The sequence below is a fragment of the Lolium rigidum genome, chromosome 4 (assembly GCF_022539505.1).
Source record: "Lolium rigidum isolate FL_2022 chromosome 4, APGP_CSIRO_Lrig_0.1, whole genome shotgun sequence".
In the NCBI taxonomy this organism is placed as follows: domain Eukaryota; kingdom Viridiplantae; phylum Streptophyta; class Magnoliopsida; order Poales; family Poaceae; genus Lolium; species Lolium rigidum.
Window position 1 is genome coordinate 31,896,582 of NC_061511.1, and position 23,737 is coordinate 31,920,318.

At 44.3% G+C, this 23,737-nt stretch overlaps 2 protein-coding genes across 3 annotated transcripts; both read left to right on the forward strand.

The window, feature by feature from the left end:
- Positions 1 to 577: 577 nt before the first annotated feature.
- LOC124646847 (beta-hexosaminidase 1-like) lies at positions 578 to 5,814 on the forward strand. Its single transcript, XM_047186896.1, has 13 exons — positions 578 to 668; positions 821 to 978; positions 1,975 to 2,073; positions 2,172 to 2,302; positions 2,447 to 2,463; positions 2,673 to 2,721; positions 3,461 to 3,561; positions 4,246 to 4,305; positions 4,644 to 4,677; positions 4,771 to 4,869; positions 4,967 to 5,026; positions 5,123 to 5,373; positions 5,456 to 5,814. Exons 1-13 carry the CDS (start codon positions 578 to 580, stop codon positions 5,629 to 5,631), a joined length of 1,326 nt encoding a protein of 441 aa, XP_047042852.1. The 3' UTR covers positions 5,632 to 5,814.
- A 2,982-nt stretch (positions 5,815 to 8,796) lies between these two features.
- On the forward strand, positions 8,797 to 17,109 carry LOC124706944 (protein-tyrosine-phosphatase MKP1-like). 2 transcript variants are annotated; one of them, XM_047238607.1, is made up of 3 exons: positions 8,797 to 8,812; positions 8,886 to 11,117; positions 16,609 to 17,109. In XM_047238607.1, the coding sequence occupies exons 2-3, from the start codon at positions 8,907 to 8,909 to the stop codon at positions 16,660 to 16,662; spliced, it is 2,265 nt and encodes a 754-aa protein (XP_047094563.1). In that variant the 5' UTR covers positions 8,797 to 8,812; positions 8,886 to 8,906; the 3' UTR covers positions 16,663 to 17,109. The 2 variants fall into 2 exon arrangements, 1 of the variants encoding a protein (XP_047094563.1); XR_007004631.1 differs by lacking the exon at positions 8,797 to 8,812 and having other exon boundaries at positions 8,892 to 11,117; positions 16,609 to 16,770; positions 16,877 to 17,109.
- Positions 17,110 to 23,737: the final 6,628 nt, after the last annotated feature.

Here is a 23,737-nt window from a genome sequence, read left to right on the forward strand (position 1 = left end):
GAAGAGGTCCGTCCGTGTGGGTCACTTCATCGATAGAGAGAGCACATCATATCACCCGTGCGAGCGTGTTTTACGGTTTCACCTAAAACACGCATCTACGCGTGACCGGAAAAGCAAACATGGAAACGTAATAACTGAATGGGTCCTGATTATTTTAGACGAAACTAAGCTACAGATCGACCGATCTCTTCCATCTCTCTGGCATGCTACAGCTGTGGTATTTACTATTTAGCCGCTGGCATGCATGAGATTAGGAAATCAAGGAGCCTAGGTGAGATTAGAAAATCAAGGAGTCATTAGCTATCCACATGTCAGCTATCCCCGCGACAGCTCAGGCATCCATCCAGCGCTATGCTAGCTGCTAATAACCACCAAGGAAGCGAGATGACAGAACCAAAATAAATTTCATCTTTTTCCCGGCATACCTATGTTCCCTCTCCCAAAATTCAAACTTTCAACCTTGGCATCCTGCAGCCTATAAGTAATAGGAGGGATGGAGCCAACGCGTGCGTCGTGTGTGACGACTTAGACTTTGACTCTTTACTCGTCGAGGAGAGGAGAGGAGAGGAGAGCCACCATGGCCGGAGAAGACGACGAGCGGCGGCATGCCAATGTGTGCGAGCAGTCACCATGGCCGGGCGTCATGAAAGAGTGGGGATGGTGTGCGAGTAGTTGAACTGTCCGCCGACAATACGTCCTTGAGTTCTTCTTCTCCAGATCGATGCCACCTACCAGGTAATCATCCGTACGACCTAACCTTTTTTCATCCAAAGGCAAATGCGGGAATTTGATTTCTTTTCTTCCATTTTCTTGGATGCAGCTGGAGCTGGGAGTCTTCACTCTGTTATATCTGTACTGCAGACACCTCAAGTCAATACAGTGCAGATTGATTTCGATACAGAGCTTGAAAAGCTGAGGCTTGAACTGAGAGAAATACGGGGGGCATACAAACTCGAGTCTGTCGATGCATCTCATCAGGCAAGTCAGTGGTATTGCTTTTTTTTTAGACATAGGAGCATAGCCCCGGCCTCTGCATCAATCGATGCATATAGCCATTTATTAATAATATAACGTAAACGTCAAGTACTTATTACATGTAGGTAGTCTGATAAAACAAGGAGACTAAATAAAAACTAGAAGCGACCAAAAAAAGATGGAAAGTCGAACACAAAACTATCCATCCAGAATTCTACTAATGTGTCGCCATCCAGTAGCCTGGAAAAAGCAGTCCTGAGTGACCTCCAGGAGCCGGTTGCATCCAGTAGCCATAGTATCCCGCTGGTCCGCCGGGAGCAAACATGCCCATGTTTGTAGCCAATGCACCGCACGAAGAATAACCTGCAAGAAATTTGTTCCCTTTTGTTTATTAAAGATCATATCATTCCGGCTAGTCCAAATCGACCAACAGATTGCCGAAACACCAATTCTAATATAAACTTTATCCTTCTTATTCACACCATTTAGCCAATTACCAAACATATTAATTACATTAGACGGAGGTGGAATATTGTATGTAAAGAATATCATTCGCCATATAATTTTTGCAAAAGGACAATGAAGAAACAGATGATCAACAGTTTCATTGTTGTTACAAAAACAACATTTCTGAGAACCTGTCCATTTTCTCTTCGCCAAATTATCCTTAGTAAGCAGTACTCTATTACTTAAAAACCACATAAAAATCTTTATTTTTAGAGGAACCTTAATCTTCCAAAGGTATTTCCGCAAAAATCTAGTATGACCATTCATAAGATCAAGATACATGGATTTAACAGTAAATACACCAGATTCATTTAAGTTCCATACAAAATTGTCAGGTTCATTAGTTAATTGAACAGACATTAATCGCTGGCACAGATGTAACCACAAATTGTATTTATAAACATTGAGAGTTCTTCTAAATCCAATATTAAGCGGTGGGTGTGCCAATACCGTAGAAACCAACTCATTTTAGTCTTCACTCTGCTAAATTAGTCTTCACTCTGCTATATCTCTACTGCAGACACCTCAAGGCATTACTACCCAGTTGACGTGATTAAGCAAGTCATTGACTCCATGTCATTTGCTAAGCTGGTAACATATTATCTTTTGGATCATGCTAGTTATTTTACTTGAATTACCTCTCTTTCCCTCCATAGCAATATGCTTAAACCTAGAGTTATGTCCAGTAGAACGTTCTTCATTGGCATATCATCGACGAACAATCTTTTCCGTTGGAGATACCATCATATCCAAATCTATGGAAGGGTTCATATTCAAAATTGGAGCGTTACACTGTGGAAGATGCACAATATATTGTTAGGTATGTTAATTTTGTCATTTATATTTTGTATCTTATAATCTTCCTTATATTCTATTGTGAAGTTTCTTCATTCACGCGTTCCTGACCGTTGTTCTCTAATTGCTTGCACCATGACCTCTCATGTGAAACTTCATAATGCTAAAGCTATGCTAAGAAAAGAGGTATGCTTACTTCCAGTTGATATATTTTCCCTCATGTAGCTGAATGTTTTTCTTTATTTTGTATTTTTGCTAAGAACAGTGACATGCTGAGATATTCACACTATTTTAGTTGGAATTCACACAGGATCAATTTTTTTACTGAACTCTTCATCCGGTTTAATTTTTTATCTACAAAGACTTTGAATTCTTACTATTGTTTACTCTCTCAGGTATTCATGTCATGGCAGAAATTGATGTACCTGGTCATGCAGAATCATGGTGAGTTTTCATATAGACTTACCTGTTATGTTTGGATGCCTAGGCTTCTTGAGAGAACTTTTTGTCAGGCCACTCCTAGTGCTCCACCTTGCTGCCGTCTCTTAGAACTCTACATCAGATTATTGTCTATGTGGTGCATGATTAATGAGGATAGAGGATACAGCCATCTATTACCTCAGATATCATCCCTACATGTAATCCAATACTTAGATCATTAAACCTTGTACTGATCATGGACATAGACTCACCACCTGAGGTCTACTATAATAAATACTTGGCGTATATTAAGTACATTGCATTGGGATATTTGTACTAAAACATCTAACATGCAGTAGGAGGCGGTGCTAAGAGAAGATGCACTGGAGTTACCTATGCAAAACCTAGTTACTCTTGTGCAAATAAACAAATCAGCAGCCACTGTGTTTTGTAGTGTCATGTACTTGCATTTCGTGAAGTTCTGAGTAACGAAACAACAAAACAGGTGGTTGCCCCAGGCTACAGTATTTGTCCCATGATGCATATGATAATATATTTTACCACTCTCTGTGCTATCTGATTCAGTATTTGGACAGAATACATCACATATTTGTGCACGTAGCCGACTTCCCAAAAAAGATTATCCCACTAGGAAAGCAAACGTTGCAGACTAAGTGTTTGTTATTTCCCATGGTTCTTCTTATATGAAGTACCCATTGTCTTCTGCACTGCCAAACTTATGCACAAATTTATATATCCACAGGGGAAATGGATATCCGAAGCTTTGGCCTTCTCCTAGCTGTACAGAACCTTTAGATGTATCTAGTAACTTCACATTCGAAGTCATATCTGGAATTTTGTCTGGTTAGTTCCTTTCTTACCTTTTCGTTAAATTCAGTTACCCATTTAAGCAATTCAATATTATCACTGTGGCACTCACTCATCTCCCTTTCTAGTTTTGATCTTGACCGTTATTTTTCTTGGACAGTGAAAAGTAAATATTAAAATAATGCAATACGAAATGTGAAAAGGCAAAGGTGTATTATACATTTGTGCTGTCCATCATAGACATCTTTTGTGTGTGGCAACTTCCATTATAGACATGGCAGTTCATATTTATTTGGTGCTTTGCCTAGTAGTGGTCCTTCACAATGAGTACTGACATGGACCGGTCAACTCTTGCTCTGTTATTCATGAAGGTAATTAGTAAATTAGATAATTTCATGAACCAGTAATTTTTTAGAAACCGGTAATTTCATGAACCAGTAAATTAGATAATTTCATGTAGGGTCTAGCCAATAATTATATGTCCTAGGTTGGATTGAACATTTCAGTTTGGTAGGACCATCAACAGGATATATTGACCACTGATTAGCAGTGCAAGGTGTATATTATACTATCTAGCTATAGTAGGACCATCATCCTGTACAATATCTGTTGGCAGATAATCATAATAATGTTACACAATAATTACCTGGCTGGTAATGGCAGTTCTGAAACATTATGTTTTCTGCAATATGATTGACCTGCTGACTGCTTTACGTTCAGATATGAGAAAGATCTTCCCATTTGGGATGTTTCACTTGGGTGGAGATGAAGTATATACAGGTTGGTCTTCTTCTCTTGCCTAATAAGAGGCAATTTGTTAGTATGAACTTAGGATGCTGGCATGTTGCAACATCTACAAGTGGAGCATGTATCCTCCAGTTAAACTGCTACATAAAAGATAACCTCTTACTTATAGGAAGACAATCTTGTGTGCTTGTACCTAAAAGACCTAACCCAGATCCGGTGAAACTGCCACATAGATAGGTCTATATGGATTCTGCTTTTTTTTCTTTCTGATACAGTATGATGCTAAAATAGATGTTGATACATAATATTCTGCTGTCTTATTCAATGTTTTTTTTAATTTCTACTGAAACTTTTCCACCTCTTCGTCCCAGGTTGCTGGAATGTTACACCCCATGTGAAGCAGTGGTATGAAATGTTGTCTGTGCACTAGGTTTCATGAATGGTTTATTAAGCTTATGTTGGATGTTCTTTTCCTCCACTGAACTCGACCTATTCCAGGCTTGATGAACGTAACATGACTACAAAGGATGCTTACAAATACTTTGTGCTGAGGGCCCAGGAGATAGCAATTCATCTTAACTGGACTCCTGTAAACTGGTTTGTGCTTTACTTCCTTTGTTCGTTTTTTTAATAAAGAACTAAAGAAATGGTATTTATATTTTGTTTGTGGCATGCCATGCTCATTATCCTGCAGGGAGGAAACCTTCAACTCATTTGGGGAAAACCTCAATCCTCTGACCGTTGTGCATAACTGGTAATTCATAAGTCAGTTTTAAGCAATCGAATCAGTTTGTGCCAACCATATTCTATACCCATTATGCAACATAAGCTGAATCTTTACATATTTCAGGTTGGGTCCCGGGGTCTGCCCCAAAGTAGTTGCAAAGGGACTGAGATGCATAATGAGTAACCAAGGAGCATGGTACCTTGATCATCTCGATGTTCCGTGGGAAGAAGTCTACGCCGAAGAGCCACTCGCAGGAATAAGCGACGCCGCGCAGCAAAAGCTGGTACTGGGTGGAGAGGTTTGCATGTGGGGTGAGACAGCAGACACATCTGATGCTCTACAAACAATATGGCCCCGAGCGGCCGCAGCTGCAGGTATCGACTTTACAACTTCAGAAGCTTCTTTTGTTTCAGTTATTTCTGTAGGAGCTTATTTATGGCTGTCAAATCACCACAGAGCGTATGTGGAGTCCATTGGAGGCCATATCCGACCAAGACCTGGAAACGACCGTCCTGTCTCGGCTACACTACTTCAGATGCCTGCTGAATCACCGTGGAATCGCGGCAGCTCCAGTCACAAACTTCTATGCCCGGCGACCTCCAATCGGTCCTGGCTCATGTTTTATCCAGTAAACAAGTAGTGAAAGTGTAGAGACACATGAGGGGGTTTGGCCTCAGCACATCTCCCATAATACTGTACCAAGATAGCATCGTCACTTGTACTGTATCAGTTCTGTAAGTTCACTCGACAATAAAACTCCATAATCCTCCCCTATGTATTTCTCCTTGAAACTCTAATAAAACCGCAGCTTTCGTTCAATCTGACCATCGAAAAAGACGGTCACCGATGTAACAGTATTGTTAGTTGCACGCCGTTCAGCAGTCCTGTTGTTGAACAGATGGTATCTGGATCAACATTTGCAACTGGCCAATATGGCCAGTCTCGGTTGGACTGGTATAAGAGAGAGGTGATCTGAACCTCAGCGTGGATATTCCAGTTGTCTTTTGCTTACTCTAGTTGCATTTGGATATTTTGGACCCCAATCACTGTCAGCCGTCACTCCTTTCCTGAATTTGTCTTTGACCTGAAAATCCTTGCCGGTCCAAGGTGCGCATTTATGGCGGCGCGTGTGATCTACGATGACACGTTAGCTTGGGAAAATATCTAGTGGTACCATCTTTCGCATGGTACCAGCTCTCAAAATTTAAATTTACAAGTGTCTAATTTTTCTACAAAAATATGTGAATGCACATAAGATGCATGTTCACAATCCCTTGATTCCTGAACCAAATTCGAAATACACACAGTGAAACAAAAAAATGAAAAATCTAACATAAATAGTGCCACAAAAAGACAAAACATACAAATAACACTACTCAGATATCAATTATTATTATTTCTCTGTGTGAACACTCACAATATTTTGTCTAATTTTGGTTTCGGAAATTCTAGGGATTTGAAGGCACATGTAGTGAACACTCACAATATTTTTCTAATTTTATAGAAATTTGTAGATTTAAATCTTGAGGAGTGGTATCATGATGGTATCATCGGAAGAAGTGTAGTGTCACTAGATATTTTGCCACGTTAGCTGTTGGTGCCTGGATATGAGAACAAGTTTTGTCCATTTATTCATCTTTAGAAAGGAAGGAAAATCATTCAGGAAGTAGAAGGAAGTTTTGGTCATCTGTTACAGGTCGCTGTCCTCCCATCCCATGTCACCATCTGTTGGCCTTATATGCGCTGCCTTTTTTCTTCTCTATCACCTGTTGAGTTAGCAGTGAAGGTGAAGTTAGGAATCATGCTAAAATGAAGTATAAGATAACGTGTGTAGATTTTTCTACGCACCAAAATGAGAGAAAGATTGGCTCTGCTTGGACTGGTGATACTGACTGAAAATTTAGTGGTGCATTTTCTTGGTCTTCGACTCTGACGTGTATCTACTATCGTATTCCACTCACCCCACATCACTCGACAGTTGAAGTAGAACTCTATAATTATTTATGTATCCTGGTATGTGTGCTTCCAAAAATAAAACACCCAAAAAGAATATGGTCACTGGGTGTGGAGTGAATGGCACACCCGTAACTGCGTGCACAAGAGACAAGTGACCTTACGTTATTGACCCGAATTGGTAGTATTATTTCAGAGTAGTAGACAAAACAAAGGGTAGTGGTACGTCAATTTTGGTTATTGGCCTTGACCAGCTGACCACATTATAACAAACAAGAGTACGCTGCCGCAGTGTCGCCATCCAAACGCTTGAAACATTGTATAAATTGTACGTGTACTAGTGATCTGTAGTCATAAAAAGAAGCAGTTTGTTAGTTTTTTTAGGTAATGCAATGACAAGTCTCCCGAGCCGATAACGTAACCACGATTTATTGCAAACATCACCAAACAAATCAAAATTAGACAATTCAAACAGCGGAGCTCATGAAACCGAAGTGAGAATGCGTGCCTTCTCATACACCAAGTCTCCGACGGAAGCGGAAATCGCTGAATACATTATGGAATGAATTAATATAGAGAGTACGATGCGATAGTGAGAAATTGTCCTGACGCAATAGTGGTATAACAAAAAAGGCAAACATAAAGAAGCATACACCAAGATAAAGTATTGTTCACAATTTCACTCAAGGTGTAGCATTAAGACAAAATCCTCTAACAACCACCGCACGGATGGATAATCGAGTCACTATTATGGTAGTAGAATTAATTAGCATGCACATTTTGGAGCTCGCCTGGCACCACTCATTTTGTTTTATTTGACAATAATGAAATGAAAGGCTATAATTTGATTTGTACAGTTTGAAATTCCAAGCTCGGAAATCATGTTTAGCCGCCACAGGATTTGTAAAATTTAGTGATGTGTAGGAGAATGGCACGCTCAGGGATAGAAATATTAACTTGATGTACCGGGTCCACTCGTTGGAATTTCCAATTAAAATTGTGGGTGCAATCCCATGACAACCAAATACATTGGATATGTATTTCGATGTAAATTTCACGATTTTAACACGAAATGATGGCTGCCAAAAAGTTATATTAGGGAAATTAGTACATAGTTATGGCTCTAGGGAAGTCGGATGAGAGAGCACTCATCTTGGGTGGGGTTACTACTTATATGCTTTCAGCAGCTTATACTCTCCCGGTTTTAGAATTTTCTCTTTGTTTTCTTTACCGTTTCCTTCCCTTTTTTTGCTAATACCATTTCCGTTCCCCGTTTTGATCTCCGTTTCCTTTTCCGGTGGAATTTGCTCTTCCGTTTCCTTTACCGTTTCGGTTTCTTTTCCGCAAATACTGTTACCGTTTTCCTTTTTTACTCTCCATTTTTTTTTTGAGAGATGACTAACTCAATGTTCAATCCTAACCTAGAGAGACAAATCCCAAATAGATGGAACTTTATGTTCAAAAAAAAAAATCGAGCTTGGGCACTAGCAAAACAAAAGTAGCGGTTTTGGTTGCAATTGTCCAAAGAGCAGGTGCACCTAACATTTGCGGAGGGGGCAACCCAACTTGTCCCCTTTTCTTTTCTTTTCTTTCGTGTCCAAGACCAGTCAACGCCATGTTCCCCGTCAACACAGGGCCCCACCTCAAAACCGTCCGATCCTCGCGCGCACGAATCTCGAAGCACATCGGACGCTCTCCTCCTCAAAACCCTCACCCACTTTACCTTCTCTCCTCCTTCCCTTCCGCTTTCTCTTCCCCGAGACCGCCGGTGATCTCCATCCCGATCTGCGAGCCCCCGCGCGCTCCGCCCCGCCGCGCCGCCCGCGGATTCGAGCCTCGGTTCGCCGGACCGCGAATCAGGTACGGATTTGTTTTTGGAGCTTTTTTGGGCCAGGAATGGCGTCTGAATCCCGCGGTTTCTTGGTTGCAGCAGGGGTGGTGATTCTTGCGGCCCATGGCCAACCCCGACGACGGCACCGCCGCCGCCGCCGCCGGCCGCAAGTTCTGGCGCTCCGCGTCCTGGTCGGCGTCCCGGGCCGCCGAGGCGGGTCCCGAGCCGTCAGCGGCGCTCCCGCCGCGCCTCGCGCCGCCGCCGCTCACCCCGCGGTCCAAGGGCCGCGCCTGCCTCCCGCCGCTGCAGCCGCTGGCCATCACCCGCCGCAGCCTGGACGAGTGGCCCAAGGCGGGGTCCGACGACGTGGGCGAGTGGCCCAACCCCACCACCCCCGGCGCGGCCCGGCCGGGCTCCGCCCGGCCCGGCGAGGGCCTCCGCCTCGACCTCTCCGCGCTCCGCTCGCAGGGCCGCAAGGACCAGATCGCCTTCTTCGACAAGGAGTGCTCCAAGGTCGCCAACCACGTCTACCTCGGCGGCGACGCCGTCGCCAAGAACCGCGACATCCTCCGCAACCACGGCATCACCCACGTCCTCAACTGCGTCGGCTTCGTCTGCCCCGAGTACTTCAAGTCCGACCTCGTCTACCGCACGCTCTGGCTGCAGGACAGCCCCACCGAGGACATCACCAGCATCCTCTACGACGTCTTCGACTACTTCGAGGATGTCAGGGAGCAGTCGGGGCGCGTGTTTGTGCATTGCTGCCAGGGGGTGTCCCGCTCCACGTCGCTCGTCATAGCGTATTTGATGTGGAGGGAAGGGCAGAGCTTCGACGACGCCTTCCAGTTTGTCAAGGCGGCCAGGGGAATCGCGAATCCGAACATGGGGTTCGCGTGCCAGCTACTCCAGTGCCAGAAGCGGGTGCACGCCATCCCGCTCTCGCCAAACTCGGTGCTGCGGATGTATCGGCTAGCACCACACTCGTCCTACGCGCCGCTGCATTTGGTGCCCAAAATGCTGAATGAGCCTTCCCCTGCCGCCCTGGACTCTAGGGGCGCATTCATAGTCCACGTGCTCTCGTCCATCTATGTGTGGGTTGGAGCGAAATGTCATTCGGTAATGGAGAAGGACGCCAAAGCGGCGGCGTTTCAGGTGGTCAGGTACGAGAAGGTGCAGGGGCAGATCAAAGTTGTCAGAGAAGGGCTGGAGCAACCTGAATTCTGGGATGCCTTTTCAAGTGCATCTTTCAACTCGGACAGCAACGCGAAACTTGGCAAGGATCAGATTGATTCATTATCCAGGGCCAGCCTGGGAAGCAGGAAAGTGGAATCTTACGATTCGGATTTTGACCTCGTCTACAAAGCGATAGCTGGTGGTGTCATTCCAGCATTCTCATCTTCTGGGACTGGAGATGAGACCCATCTTCCTGCAAGAGAAAGTAGCTGGAGCGTACTAAGGTGCAAGTTTATCTCGAGATCGCTGTCTCGGGTTTATTCAGATTCTGCTCTCATAAGGGATTTGGATCCACGGGTACAGCACTTGACAGCAGAGGCATCAATATCACCACCTTTCCTTTCCCCGAGCTCTTTTTCATCGGATTCAACAATCAGTTCCAAGTATAGTTCAGACTCACCCTCCCTGTCACCTTCAAATAGCTCCCCACCGTCACTTGGTCTTTCACCTGCTTCATCTAATTTGCCACACGCTTTGGTGCCGTCATCTAGGTCTCCTCTTCGTCAGTCATCTAATGAGGAACGTTCAAAGCCTGTCCTAGGATCGATACGCTCTCCTTCCAAGGTCTCATCTATAGCAGAAAGAAGAGGAGGATTTTCAGCTCTGAAGCTACCATCACTCCCCAAGGATCTAGTATTACCACCAAGGGTACCGTCTAGTGTTCACACAGCAGCGGAAGTTGCGGATAAAAGTAATGCCAATGGCGTGAAACAGCTTACAGGTGTTTCTTGCCCAGATGAATGCACCCTAACTAGCTCAACAGCTACTGACAGTAAATCAGAGACTACTGCCCATAGTGAGACTAGATTAATTGAGCATACTGACAGTAACTCAGAGGCTTGTAGTTATGTACAAGTGCTAGTCTACCGGTGGCCCTGCATGGAAAAGCTAACTGCATTCGGTCGCAAGGATCTTGACCCGAAAACAGTTTTTATTTTTGTTGCTCCTAATGCCAGCGTAAGTGCAGAAGCAGCCAAAACTGTATGCATATGGGTAGGAGGTGAATATGACTGCAGCAAAGGTGTTGACACTATTGATTGGCAGCAAGTTGCTGGTGATTTTCTTAATCAAAAGGGGTTCAGCAACATTCTTCCTGTTAAGGTAAGTGCATACTATGCACATCTATATTTTGTGTATTCTGATCTGCTTGTTAACTTGTATATTTAGGTGGCACTTAATATTTGTAATACTAACTAGTGTAGGAGATAGAAGACAACTTTTTAGGTCCTAATAATTTTGAAGGACTAATTGACTATGACTATTGAATGCCAACATGCTTGGATAGGTTTTCCAAACTGCAAAACTTTTGGCAAGTTGCAATATTGAGCTAACTGTGGGTTTGTAGTGGGGCTGGGCACAGAAACAAAGCTGAAGCAGAAATAGAGTTAACCAAACTCTTAGTTTATTTGATTTCTGATTTATTTTTCCATTGTTGTTTGTGAGAAACTGAATTATATTTGCTGTATAAATTCGTTTTTTACTACCTGAAAACTGAATTAAGCCCGTCCATTCCAGAACATAAGGCCCAAAAATTTGGGCACGTTGACTAAGGGTGTTTTCCTATTGGCAAATCTTTCCATGTTTGCCCCTAATTAAACGGTAGGCCTCCTTACTCGAGAAAAAAAGCTAGACCTCCTTAAATCTCTCCCCCTTTTCCTTTTTTTTTTTGCCAATTCTCTCTCCCATTTACTGCTATGACTCCTCGTTCCTGGCAACTCCTGGCTCGCACGTACGTCTCAGTAACTCTCCTTCTCCCATCGTGTCCTCTCTATGCATGCACCGTCATCTCCTACCTCTGGTTCATCCTCAAGGCATGGCAAATTTGACCTAAACGAGGCAATGAACTGGAATGAGCTGGATGCGGCCATGCTGATCATCCAGGAGTGCTGGATGTGGTACAGCCGGTGCTGGGATAAATTGGGATGAGCTGTGAAGAGGTTGTGCTGGACGTGGTGCCCTACACACAGCACCCTTCACGTCCTTGTGCTGGTTCAGCACCACGGGTAGTCTGTCTCCCTCGCCCAACACTTGAACGCTGCCGCTGGAAAACCATGCAGGCCATTGTTCGAGTCCAGGAGCACGGCGAGGACTACGTGTTTGTCCATAACTTGACGCCAACCATGCCATCGTGGTCATCCAGTACTACGTGAACACTGCCGCGCTTGCCTAGCTGCATGGAAACGACGCTGGGCTCGCGCACCATCGTGCACACGATGCCACGCTCGTCTGAAGTTCACAGCCGTGCTCGGCCAGAACTGGAAGGGCGGCGCCGTCGCCAGGCATGCCGCCGCGGTTGGCCAGTACCACACGAACACCGCCGCGCTCGCGAACCATCGCACGCACGAGGCTGCGAGGGGAGGGGCAGTTTAGCGAGATTAGCTATTAATCCAGCTCCTGCCATCGCCGCGCCTTCCTGCCTTCCTTTTAGACAGAAGAATCGAAAAAAAATTAATGCCTTATGCCCAGGAACGGAGGGAGAAAAAATCATAAAACCGACATGTACAGACCAGGGAAATTCACAACCAACATCACACATGAGCTAACACCACCAAGTGGCAAGCCTCTGTTCTCCAGCTAGCCTCCTACTTAAGCACATCACACATGGCGCAACCCACCAAGTGGCAAGTGTTTGAGCCTAACCAAATTCTAGATGTGAGTCCTACTTGAGCTAACGCATTGAGTGCCTGCCACTAGCCAAAGACACACCCAACATAAGTTGTTTGCTCATTGCATTAGGGCCAGCAGAGGCTCTCCTTGCCAGATGACCAACTTCCACTCTCGAGCATGCATAGTGGCATGGGCAAAGCGGAAAAACAGCAGCAAGCTGTGGTCTCAACCTCCATCTAAGAAAAAAAATGACATAATTCCCAACCCATTCCATATAGAATTGTTTTCATTCCTTCACAAAATAACATAAAAACAAACAAACACATTTGATTCTTCCCCTTTGTTCGATAGGGTCCTCGTTCTATTAGAATTCAAAACCCATTGTCGTCCACAGTTTCCTTGTCGACGCGAAGGGGCAAGCAGCCCCCCCAAGTCTGAGATCAGTATCATTGGATACCGCGGTTGTGGCTTGAAGGCCGCATGCAAGTTCTGAGGTTACTCTATGCACCCAACGGAAGCAGCTCGCATGTGGGCCCTATTTCTCCCTACACTAGCTACCTTCTCCATTCCGATCTAAATCCATCTCTTCCAATCTCTCGCTTCCGTCCATCGAAAAAGTCTCAACATCCAGGACACCAGATGGACGACACCACCATTCAGCCTTTGTCGACCATTTCCAAAAAAAGCCTCCATAGACAATGTCCATCTGCTATTTCTCCCGTGCCACTCCTGCCTCAGCTGTCAAGTGGTGCGGGACGGCCCGCTACGCCGCAAGGCCGCCCCGCGAAATTCGCCCGCGCGGCGCCGCAACTTCGACCGCGTTGGTAGGTGCGGGATAAAGCGGTCAGCCCGCTAGGCCTGCACTGTCCCGCACTGTCTCCCCACGCCGCGTGCTGTACGTCTCCCCACGCCGCGCGCTGTACAGAGCGCGTACACGCACGAAAACGATGCAGCAATCAGTACTTGCCCCGCGGTTCAATTCTAGCAACCATGCACACATGTATTGTTCAGATTTTTTTTTTGCGAAACATGTATTGTTCAGATTAAACTAGAAAGTACATTGTAATATAAGTACGTGAGTACAAAAATCAAACTACTTTTAAGTGAAAATCCGAGTACAGTACAACATAAGAGTACACTTATAGATCGACTACATAAGTTACATAGAACAGACGAGTACAACTACATATAAGAGCATCTCCACCGACGGCTCTTTTTTTTTTTTGAGAAGCACCAACGGCTCTTAAATAGGCACCAGCACTGCAGTATGGGGTGCCGACGAAGCATCCTCTATTTGGGATGCTGCTCCCACACGGCTGCGCCCATACACCAGCCCGATAGAAATTTAAACTTAGAATGACATTAAAAACCGAAATTCATACAAAATTCATACAAAAGTTACTCGAATTTAAACCTAAATAAAACTTAAACTTAGCCCTAATCTACTGGCCATCAGTTGGAGCGCGCGACGCGCCTGCCTCGTCGTTGTTCTTCCCCTTTGCCGCCTGCGTCCGTGCCCACCTCTCCGCCCTTGCTTCGCGCATATGGCGGTGGAATATGGCGGCCGACGTCGCAGGAGCTTGCCGGCGGCGCTGTCCCCGCGCTGCCAGCCTTTGCCGAGAAGCCTCGTTCTGGGCGAGCCTCGCTTGCTCGCGGGCGAACGCCTCAGCGTGGCGATGAGCGTTCAGTTCGATGAGCTTATGTCGCTCCGCCGCCAAGAGGAGGCGTCCCGCCTCCTCCGTGGCCGCTCGTTGGCGCAAGATCTCGAGGGCGTGCTCGAGATTCGCGGCGTTGATGAACTCCCGCTCCTCCTCCTTCAACCTCCGGAAGCGCTGCACGTTCAACGACGCCAGGATCGCCGCCTGCTCTGGGTCGTTGGGGGCCTGCGGCTGGTCGCCCAACTGCGCCGCCTCAGCTTCTGCGTCTACGATGTAAGCCTCGTCCCACACCGCGAACCGTGGGTCGACTTCGTCGTCGGAGCTGTCGTCGATGTCGGGCTGCGGCGGCTCCGGCTGCGGTGGTGGTTGAGGCACCGCAGGCAACGCGGTCGTTGAGGCCAAGCATGAAGTACGTCGTTTTAAGACGACGGGACATTTTTGAGGTGGAGAGAAGAGATTGGCGCGGCGGCGGTGGTGGAGACGAGAGAGGACCCCACCCGCGAAAATCGTCGTGCCGCGAGGCACCGGCGCGCCCGATTCGCGCCCTTCGAGAAGGGGCCGGCACAGGGTTGCCGATACTTCTATTGGGCTCAAAAAGTTTCTCGAAACCTATTAACATGAGATCTAGTTTTTGAAAAATGTTTTATATATAGTTATTTGGGTCAATTTTTTATCACACAAGCAGTAAAAACTAAAAATTATGGAAGTATGCCCACCATGCAGTATATTTGTGCGACAATACCTGGAAAAAGTGTAGGTGCTATGAATCGATCGGCGGCGTGGCAGGATAAAATTAGCCGGCCGAAAAATTCAACAGCGCATGGTGGGCCAACGATAGTTGCCCAAAGAATGCTCTGCCCAGAGTCACATCGGCCACGACGGTCAACTAGCTAGCTACTGCTCTAAATCTCTAATCATGCCCATGCGCCATGCGGGATAATGCGGGATGACACCGATTGCCGCAGTGCCCGCGCTATGTCTAGCGGTTAGTTGCGGCAAGCCGCGTGCTTCCGCAAAGCTAGTGTCATCCCGCTTTGCTCTTTGGCGGTTGGCCGCGACCCGCCCCGCTTGCAACCTGACTCCTGCCCAATCTTCTTGCCAAACAACTGCTGCCGACCCCTCAAATTGATCCATCTACATTTGCCAGATCAGGCAGTGCTACTTTGTTTTTTTTTGTCTCATGTCACTGTTGAGCTTGTCCAGGTGAAGAAGCACAAGGCCCTCCCACAACATCCACTCATGTCCCATTCCCACTCTCTCTCTCTCTCTCCCACTTTTTGAGCCCTTTTCAGTGAGGAAGCAGGCTCTTCTGCAGGAGGCTGTTTTGCTTTGCAAGAGTGGTTTGTGTTCTTGCCTCTCCCCTCTGACGTGGACCTGAGGGGTAGTAGTCTTTGCTGGAGCGCACATGAGCAACTTGAGCACCAAATGCCTGGCTGAGTGGGTGTGCTGCCGCGGCCTCCAGATCTAAAGCTCTGAGCTCCTCCTGGTCTTTTTGTCCCAGATGGTAGTCATCGTGCGCACTGTCCGCGGTTAGACTCAATTGTCGTGTTCTTCTCGATCCATGGTTTCTTCTGTTTTTTTTTTTAGATATTTCTGTTCCTGCATATTTTGGTTTCATTTGGTTCAACCAAAAACCAAAACCGAATTCCTGGTTAACTGAAGTGTTGATTTTCTGAATTTGCACATCAATTTTGGTTGCTATGATTTGAAAACCGAATTGTCGAAAAACTGAAAATTCGATTAAAAAGAATGCCCACCCCTGATTAGTGATCACTGTTATCCTATCTTGAAATGTCACCATTTATACTTTGTGATTATTGGGTTGTAACATAAATGTCTGTTCTCCCATGCTATTATCGTGTAGTACAATTGTAGCTAGGCGCATCCTTTTATGGCATATAGCTCAAATGTAATTCTGTAATCATTTGAAATTGCATAAATACCCACACTTTGAAATCCAATACTTGGTAATAGTACTTCTAGTCTCACCACCTTATTGATCTTTGTGTGTTGTGTACTTGTGTAATCCAGAAATTATTTCAAAAAACCAACTGCTTTTCTTTATTAGCACAAATATACAATGTTAATGACTTTTTGGAGCTACTTTTATGTGCTTTGCAAGACCACTGATTGAAAGTAATTATTGGACAGAGATGTTCTGTATGTTTATTTATGGTTATAGATCACACAATTCATAACCTCAATAGAAATAGAATGTTGGGGCATCTTAGTGAGAAGTCCTGTCAGTTTGACATTTGTAGCTTGTATGCGTAATTAGCTGTTATACAATTATGGTCATAACCTCTGCTGAACTTGGACGAATGCAGGTTTTCAAGGAGCATGAAACCAATGATCTTTTGGAGGTGCTGGATGCTTGTTAACAGTAGGTCAGGGTACTTTACTAGCTTTAACAAACTCAGCCGCGAATTATCGATTCAATCAAGGCATCTCCTCCAACATCGCTCCATGAACTGGCGACTGTCAGCGAGGTACAAGCCATGACAACCGTTTCCTCCTGAACATATAGGCTACAGATTCCATTTAGTAGAACAGATGGCTTAGCAATTTGTGCTTTTGCTTGTGTCGAAATGGCAGGAGGCTGCCAGAGTGTTGTATCTGTGAATTAACACACATGGATCGGGTTTTGGCGCAACTGGGTGTATATTATCCGCTCCACTGTAATGTAAGCCTGTAAGTTGGGCGAATGCTGTTGTCGTTCTTACCCCTGAAAAATCCGTGTACATCTCAGGAAGAACAGATTTGTAATCCTCTTGGCCAGCAAGTGTCTCCATTGGCCGTAACTTTTAACTTGGAACTCTTTGCCGTTCTGTTCTGCTCATGTTCTTATTAGCAGTGTAATTCTTGCTGTGCTACTCATGATCTTCCAGTTCCATACTCGCTGCTTATCATCATACATGTACCTGCTTTTGTAATCTTATGCCGAACTTCTGAAGTTCTCAATTTTCCGAAAGGGGCCAGGACACAGCCGAATAATTGGCGCGGTTGTGATATTCTTTGAGGAGCTGAAAACCCTATCGCCCCAACTCCCTGACGCCACCCACCCCGCCTCCCCCCTGCCGCCGCGCGGGCTTTCCCCCCTAGCTGGAGGGAGTCCTCTCCTCGCGTCCCCCCCCTAGCTGGAGGTTTCCCGCGGGGATCTCGCCCGGCGGCTGCGCGCGGTGTGCCGGCAGCGCTCCTCCCTGCTTGGCGTCGTGGTATTCGTCCCCGTGCCAGTGACGGGTGCTTGGCCTCCCCCCCGTCTCAGTCCCCCTATCCCCTCCGTGCTCTGCTGCACCGGAGATCTTCCCGCGGCGGCTGCTCGCATCGGCGCCGGTCACTGCTGCGTCGCTCTTCCCTTGGCGGCTGCTCGCATCGGCGCCGGTCACAAAATTCATTAAAGACGGAGCCTTTTCTCTGGAAAACCACTTCTGAACCCGAGCTCATATGCTTCTGCTTAAATAAAAAATCAATAAACTAGGAAAAAAATAAAAAAATATTTTTTTTACAATAAACATGAACAAGTGTTCTAACTGCACAGAAAAAATCTCCAAGAAAAGACATATGTAGTGTTCTGTGTAAAAAAAGATAAAATACGGTGCTATTTGGAACATCTAGATTTGTTACTTACATCACTCCGACTTGTCTTTTGTTGCACAAAGCACTGCATATGTTTTTTCTCGGAGATTTTTCGTGTGCAGTTAGAACACTTATTCATGTTCATAGTACAAAAGTTCTAGATTTTTTAAAGTTTATGTGCTATTTTTTATATGTTTTAGTCAACCAGAAACATATAAGCTCGGGTTCAGAAACACCGTGTCCTGCTTTCTCTTTGTTAAAAGAGGCAGCAGCCAGAATGAAAGATAGCTCACAGTTGCTTCAGCAACCGATAGAAATCTCACCAAGAACTTCTTTAAAGAGGGGATGGAAGCAGTCCAACCATGTTAGAATTTCTTTCGTAATGGATATAAAACTGGGCAACAAAGGTTTGCCACACCAATAGGGTTTTGGTCTAGGTTTAGGGGGCATTGAGGAAGGCAACAACACAATGCATCCATACCACGTTCTTTTCTTCTCTTTTCGCTAAATAAATATAAATATATTAATTAAATCCTTATAACCTGCTGACTAGTTAGATCTTACTGCACTTGTTCTCATCGTAGTGCCTATGGTGTTGCTTGCGGACCGCGGCTTGCTGCGCTCTCAGCACACCTGTCTTCACATGGAGTTTCTGTTTGGAAATGTTGCACAACATAGATGAAGACAAATATTCTGTATCACTATTTTCTATTCTTTTCCCGTGGGGAACTGGAAGCTGATCTGTTTGCCTTTTAATTAAGCTTGATAGGAGAAACGGAACATTGTTCGGTGGTTAATTACACATGTGAAAAAGCACCTCCAACACTAAAGGACACATCGATTAGCACTAATAATTAAAGAAATTCAAGAGTAGAAAGTGTTACTCCCTCCATACCGGTTTACAGGGCAACTACGCATTTTGAGAAAAAAGTTTGCCTATAAATTTAGTCAACAAAACACAAGATATATGTCACAAAAAATATACCATTGAATTTATATTCAAAAGAAGTTTTCAATAGTATAATTTTTATGATATATATCTTATATTTTGTTAACCAAATTAGTAGTTAAAATTCTTTCTTAAAATGCGTAATTGCCCTGTAAACCAGTATGGAGGGAGTTTGAGTTCATCGTCGTCCTCAATGGTGACCCACTCGGCATCCATAGGCCGCCGAACAAGTTTGTCGAGTTCGTCGCCGGCAACGAGCCGGCCGCGCTGCCGCTGTGGGAGGCTAGCTGTGGCTTTTGCCGGTGGTTGGTGAACGTGCTCTTCGATGGGCGCAACAAGATGTACCTCCACACCAGTTGAGACAAGTTCGCGTGCTCCCACGACTTCCAAGCCGACTGTGTGCTCACATTCTGGTACCAAGGCGGCGAGGATATGAGCGTGAAGGTGTTCGACGACACGTCCTGCCGCCGGCACTACCACAACGACGACAATGATTGAACATGGCGAGTGTTCTTTCTTTGCAGTGAAGATGGCCGCCGGATGATTGAAGCCACTAGTGTAGGTTTCTGGATGTTCTTCGTGCGCATAGAAGAACAACAACCGGGCACTCTCAGAGCCAGCTGGATTTTTCAGTTTGGGTGACTTGTGCCTGAGTGTGTTCTTTCTTGACAGCAAATACACGAAATCTACGAGGACAACACTAGTTAGGTTTTCTCATTTCGCAATGTTTTAACCATGTTCCAAACTACTTATTAGTTTGTGTAATGTTCCTTCTCTATATTAAAATGAATATGCAAAAAAAGAGTTATATATTTTAATGTAAAAAAAAGTTTGGGGGACGCGTTTGGGGGCCTCGGCTGGGGAACAACACGCCCCAAACATGGCACAAAGTGGAGGCATCCCAAAAAAAATCGATCCGGCACCGTTTAGGAGGCGCTTCGGAGGACGCGACTAGAGATGCTCTAAGCTGTGCACGTGGTGGTTGTGTGCCTGAAGATTGGTGCATTGCAGCAGTGATTTATGCTGCTGCGAGCTGTTGATCGCTTAGGTATGGTCATATTATTATGCTTTCTTGATAAGGCTGTGTGCATTATTTTATTTTGTTGTTGCAGAAATCGTGTAATTTGTATCATCCTAATCGTCTTAATATATTGCTCTTTTTTTTTGGGCTAGCTTATTGTTAGGATAGAATCTGGAGTCATTTTGGCTAGGAAAATTAAGGGTCTTTCCTTTTTCTCCAAGGATAGATCCAAAACCGCTTCAAGCAGATTGGTGGTAAAATAGTACTTTCTCCGTCCTGAAAAGAATGTCCCAGTTTTTTTCTAAATTTAAACGTATCATCTATGCACTATTTAATGTTTAGATATATTCTAATTTAAACAAATTTAAGACATCTTTTACATGGCAGATGGAGTGCATCTTTATTAGGGCACATTAACTTATGCATCCATGGCACAATGCTTGGTTGTTGCGCTAGAATAAGACAATGCCCTTTCTTCTTTCTTAAAAGGAGCAGCAGCTGGAAGAAAACACAGATGATTTAGTAATCGAGAGAAACCTCAACATGAACTTGGGCAAAGAAGAGATAGATGCATACCGACCATGCTTATTATAGATTTTTTTGGATGATGTATGTGAAACTAGAAAATCACTGCACAATACTATTCGGAGCAGACATGCAAGGTCTGGGTTTGGAAGGCATCGGGAAATGCAGCAATACATTATGCCTTTGATGCGCAGTAAGTTGACTCAAGTAGTGTCTAGCGTGTAGCACACTGCTTGTCTCCTGTCGCGCCAATGGATGAGGCCACGCCGGAGGAGCTGATCTGGCCGGTCCTGGGGGCGGTGTTCCGGGCGATTATCATGATCAAATCGGACGTAGGAGTGATTGCACGAGCAGTGCAGCTCCACGCCAGCAGCAAGGTAGTATGCAGCAAGAAACTAGTTCTCCCCGGTGCAATGCGATGCTCCTGTATCTGAACTCACAATCCAAAACGAAGTAGCTATGTTGTAACGCGGTCAGGCGAGGCACCCCACTTGAACCAGCATCATCGTTCCTTCTGGCAACATGATCCATGGCAAGGTTGAGCAGCACATCTGCTCCTTGTTGCAATTGCGAGGCGTTAGCTGAACTGTGTAAACCTGCCCAATATTTCATAAAAGCCTCAGATTGATAGATGAGTTGAACATGATTTTTAGGGATTTTTTTTCTCAAAGCAAGCTTTGTTATGCGATTTCCAAATAGCCCAGCAGATCGCGGCTAGGCCAGCAATTTTAACATTGCGGCTAGCCCGAAAATATTGCGGCATCCACCAAAAGAACTGAGCAAAATACCCAGGGCGAGTTTGGGCACCGACGGCAGTCCTCACCATGCTCCACATGTATTTGGATGCAAGACAAGAGAAAAAAAGATGCAAAAATAGATTCACGGGCAAAGCAAAGTTGGCAAAGGGGATCCCCAGTCCAGTTTCTCTTCAACAGGTTGTCCTTTGTAGCTATGGCACTGTGCCAGATCAACCACAACCACACCTTGATCTTCAACGGAATCTTATTTTTTCATAAGTGTTTGAATGTTCTATCAATGCCATTCCTGTACAGCTGCTTGTACAAGATCTTGACAGTAAAATGTCCATTTTTTGTCCACTTCCATTTCGGTCTATCCACTGAATCTTTCAAAGTCCCCTGATTAAGAATATTGATTAAGCCACACCATTGTTCCTGAAGATTAGTAGACAGCCATCTCCTTAAAAGTTAGTCTCTAGCCTAGATTTTCTACTACTGCCACAGTAATGTTTTGTTCATTGCAATTTCATAGATTTCAGGAAATTTATCCTTTAAGGGAGAGTGACCACACCAAGCATCTCCAAAAGCTGGTTCTACAGCCATTTCCAACAATCATTCTTCTGCCACACAAATAGATGTCACTAACATGTAACAGGTCAGACCACAAGGGAGGATCTCCACTTCTATGTTTGGCAAAATATACTCCAGAGTCCCCCAGGTATTTTTTCTCATGAAATCCTGCCAAGGTCCTTCATCATTCTCCAGTTTCCACCACCACTTACACATCAAACTGATATTGAATTTATTCAAATCCTTCACACCAATGCCTCCTTTACATTTGGGCTTACATATCCATCTTCATTTGACAAAATGATATTTTCTTTTGTCAGCACTTCCAGCCTAAAAGGAAGCTTTGATTGGTCTTCATATGTTTTCAGTATCTATTTTATGAAGTAGCCTCATAGACATTTGGTACATATCAATATTGGACAATCATGCTTCAGTTTTAATTAATCTGCCACCAATAGACATAGTGCCACCCATCTAACCTCCCATACTTTTCTTCACTTTTTTCTCAATGAACTGTAATTCAGCAACTGTCACACAGGAGTGCCCAGATATTTAGTAGGCCATTTCCGTTTCTGGCAATTGAAGAGATCCACATACTCTTGCAATTTGTCAGGATCATCAAGTATCAGCATAATTTCCCTTTTTTCATAGTTTATTTTCAGTCCAGACATAATCTCAAATATATACATGAGTAGCTTTAAGTTACTGGCTCCCTCAACATCATTCTGAATCAAAAGAATTGTGTCATTTGCATATTACAGAATAGCAACCCCATTCACCACTAAGTTTTCAGCCAAACCTTTGATCAAGCCACTCCTTTGTGCATTAACAATAATTTGGACAAACTATTGGCAGCCATGTTGACAGGAAAGGGGCAAAAGAATCTTCCTATCTAACACCTTTGAAACTGCCAAAGTATGGACCCACCATATCATTAAATTTTACACCGAGAGTCCCTTTTGTAACTGCTTCTTTGATCCAGACAATCCATCTTTCATTGAAACATTTTTGCTTGCAACAGTCTATCAGGAAATTTAAGTTAATTTTGTCATAAGCTTTTTCAAAATCAATTTTCAACACAATCCCTGCTTCTTCTTGCTTTTAGCTTCTCTCACTATTTCTTGCAGCAACATCACCCCATCAGTTATATATCTCCCTTTAATAAAAGCATTCTGACAAGGATGAATCAACTTTCCTATCATAGGTTCAGCCTTGACAATCATTGCCTTGGTAAATTTTTTGAACAAGACTTACAGTATCTCTGCAAGTCCACGTCTGATGCATTAAGCCCGTTAAAAGCATGTTTAAAAATTTATTAAAAGCATGTTTAACTGCAATTTTAATAACTAACAGAGTGGCCCTCGCAAATGTGAGGATAACATCTAAGTATTTCTAGAAAAGATAACTAAGATTCTATAGCCCGTTATTAAGCTGTGGAATCTCATGGTAAACTAGTACTCCACCGGTTCACAGTTAACGAGTGTTTTGGTTTAGTCAAAATCAAACTTTATTAAGTTTGACCAAATACTTAGGAAAAAATATTACATCCGTAATATAATTTGTTATATTAGAATCACGATAAAGTGTATGTATTTAATATGATGAATGTTAATATTTTCTCTTCTATTTTTAGTCAAATTTTATAAATTTTGACTTTAACTTAGCCTAGAACGTGAGACAATCGTGAATGTAGAAAGTACTACATCTTTCTTCGATGGCGCATTAACTTCTGCAGCTGTGGCATGGTGCATGGTTGTTGCACTCGACTAAGACCATGCCCTTTGGCTTTCTTAAAAGGAGCAGCAGCATCAGCTGGAAGAAAACATTGATACTTAAGTAATCGAGAGTGTTAAGGAGTATTAGTATTGGTCTACGTCTCTATGAGTCCATATTTGTCTAGGTTTACTATTCTTGTGCCTCAAGTCTTTTGTGCTATATATTGTGGCCTTTGGCCCCCTGGTAATATAAGTTGCTATTTGTCTAACAGAGAGAACCTCACCATGAGCTTGGGCAAACAAGAGATGGATGCATATCCACCTGGCTCATCAACCATATATATGAAAGTTAATATAGAAATT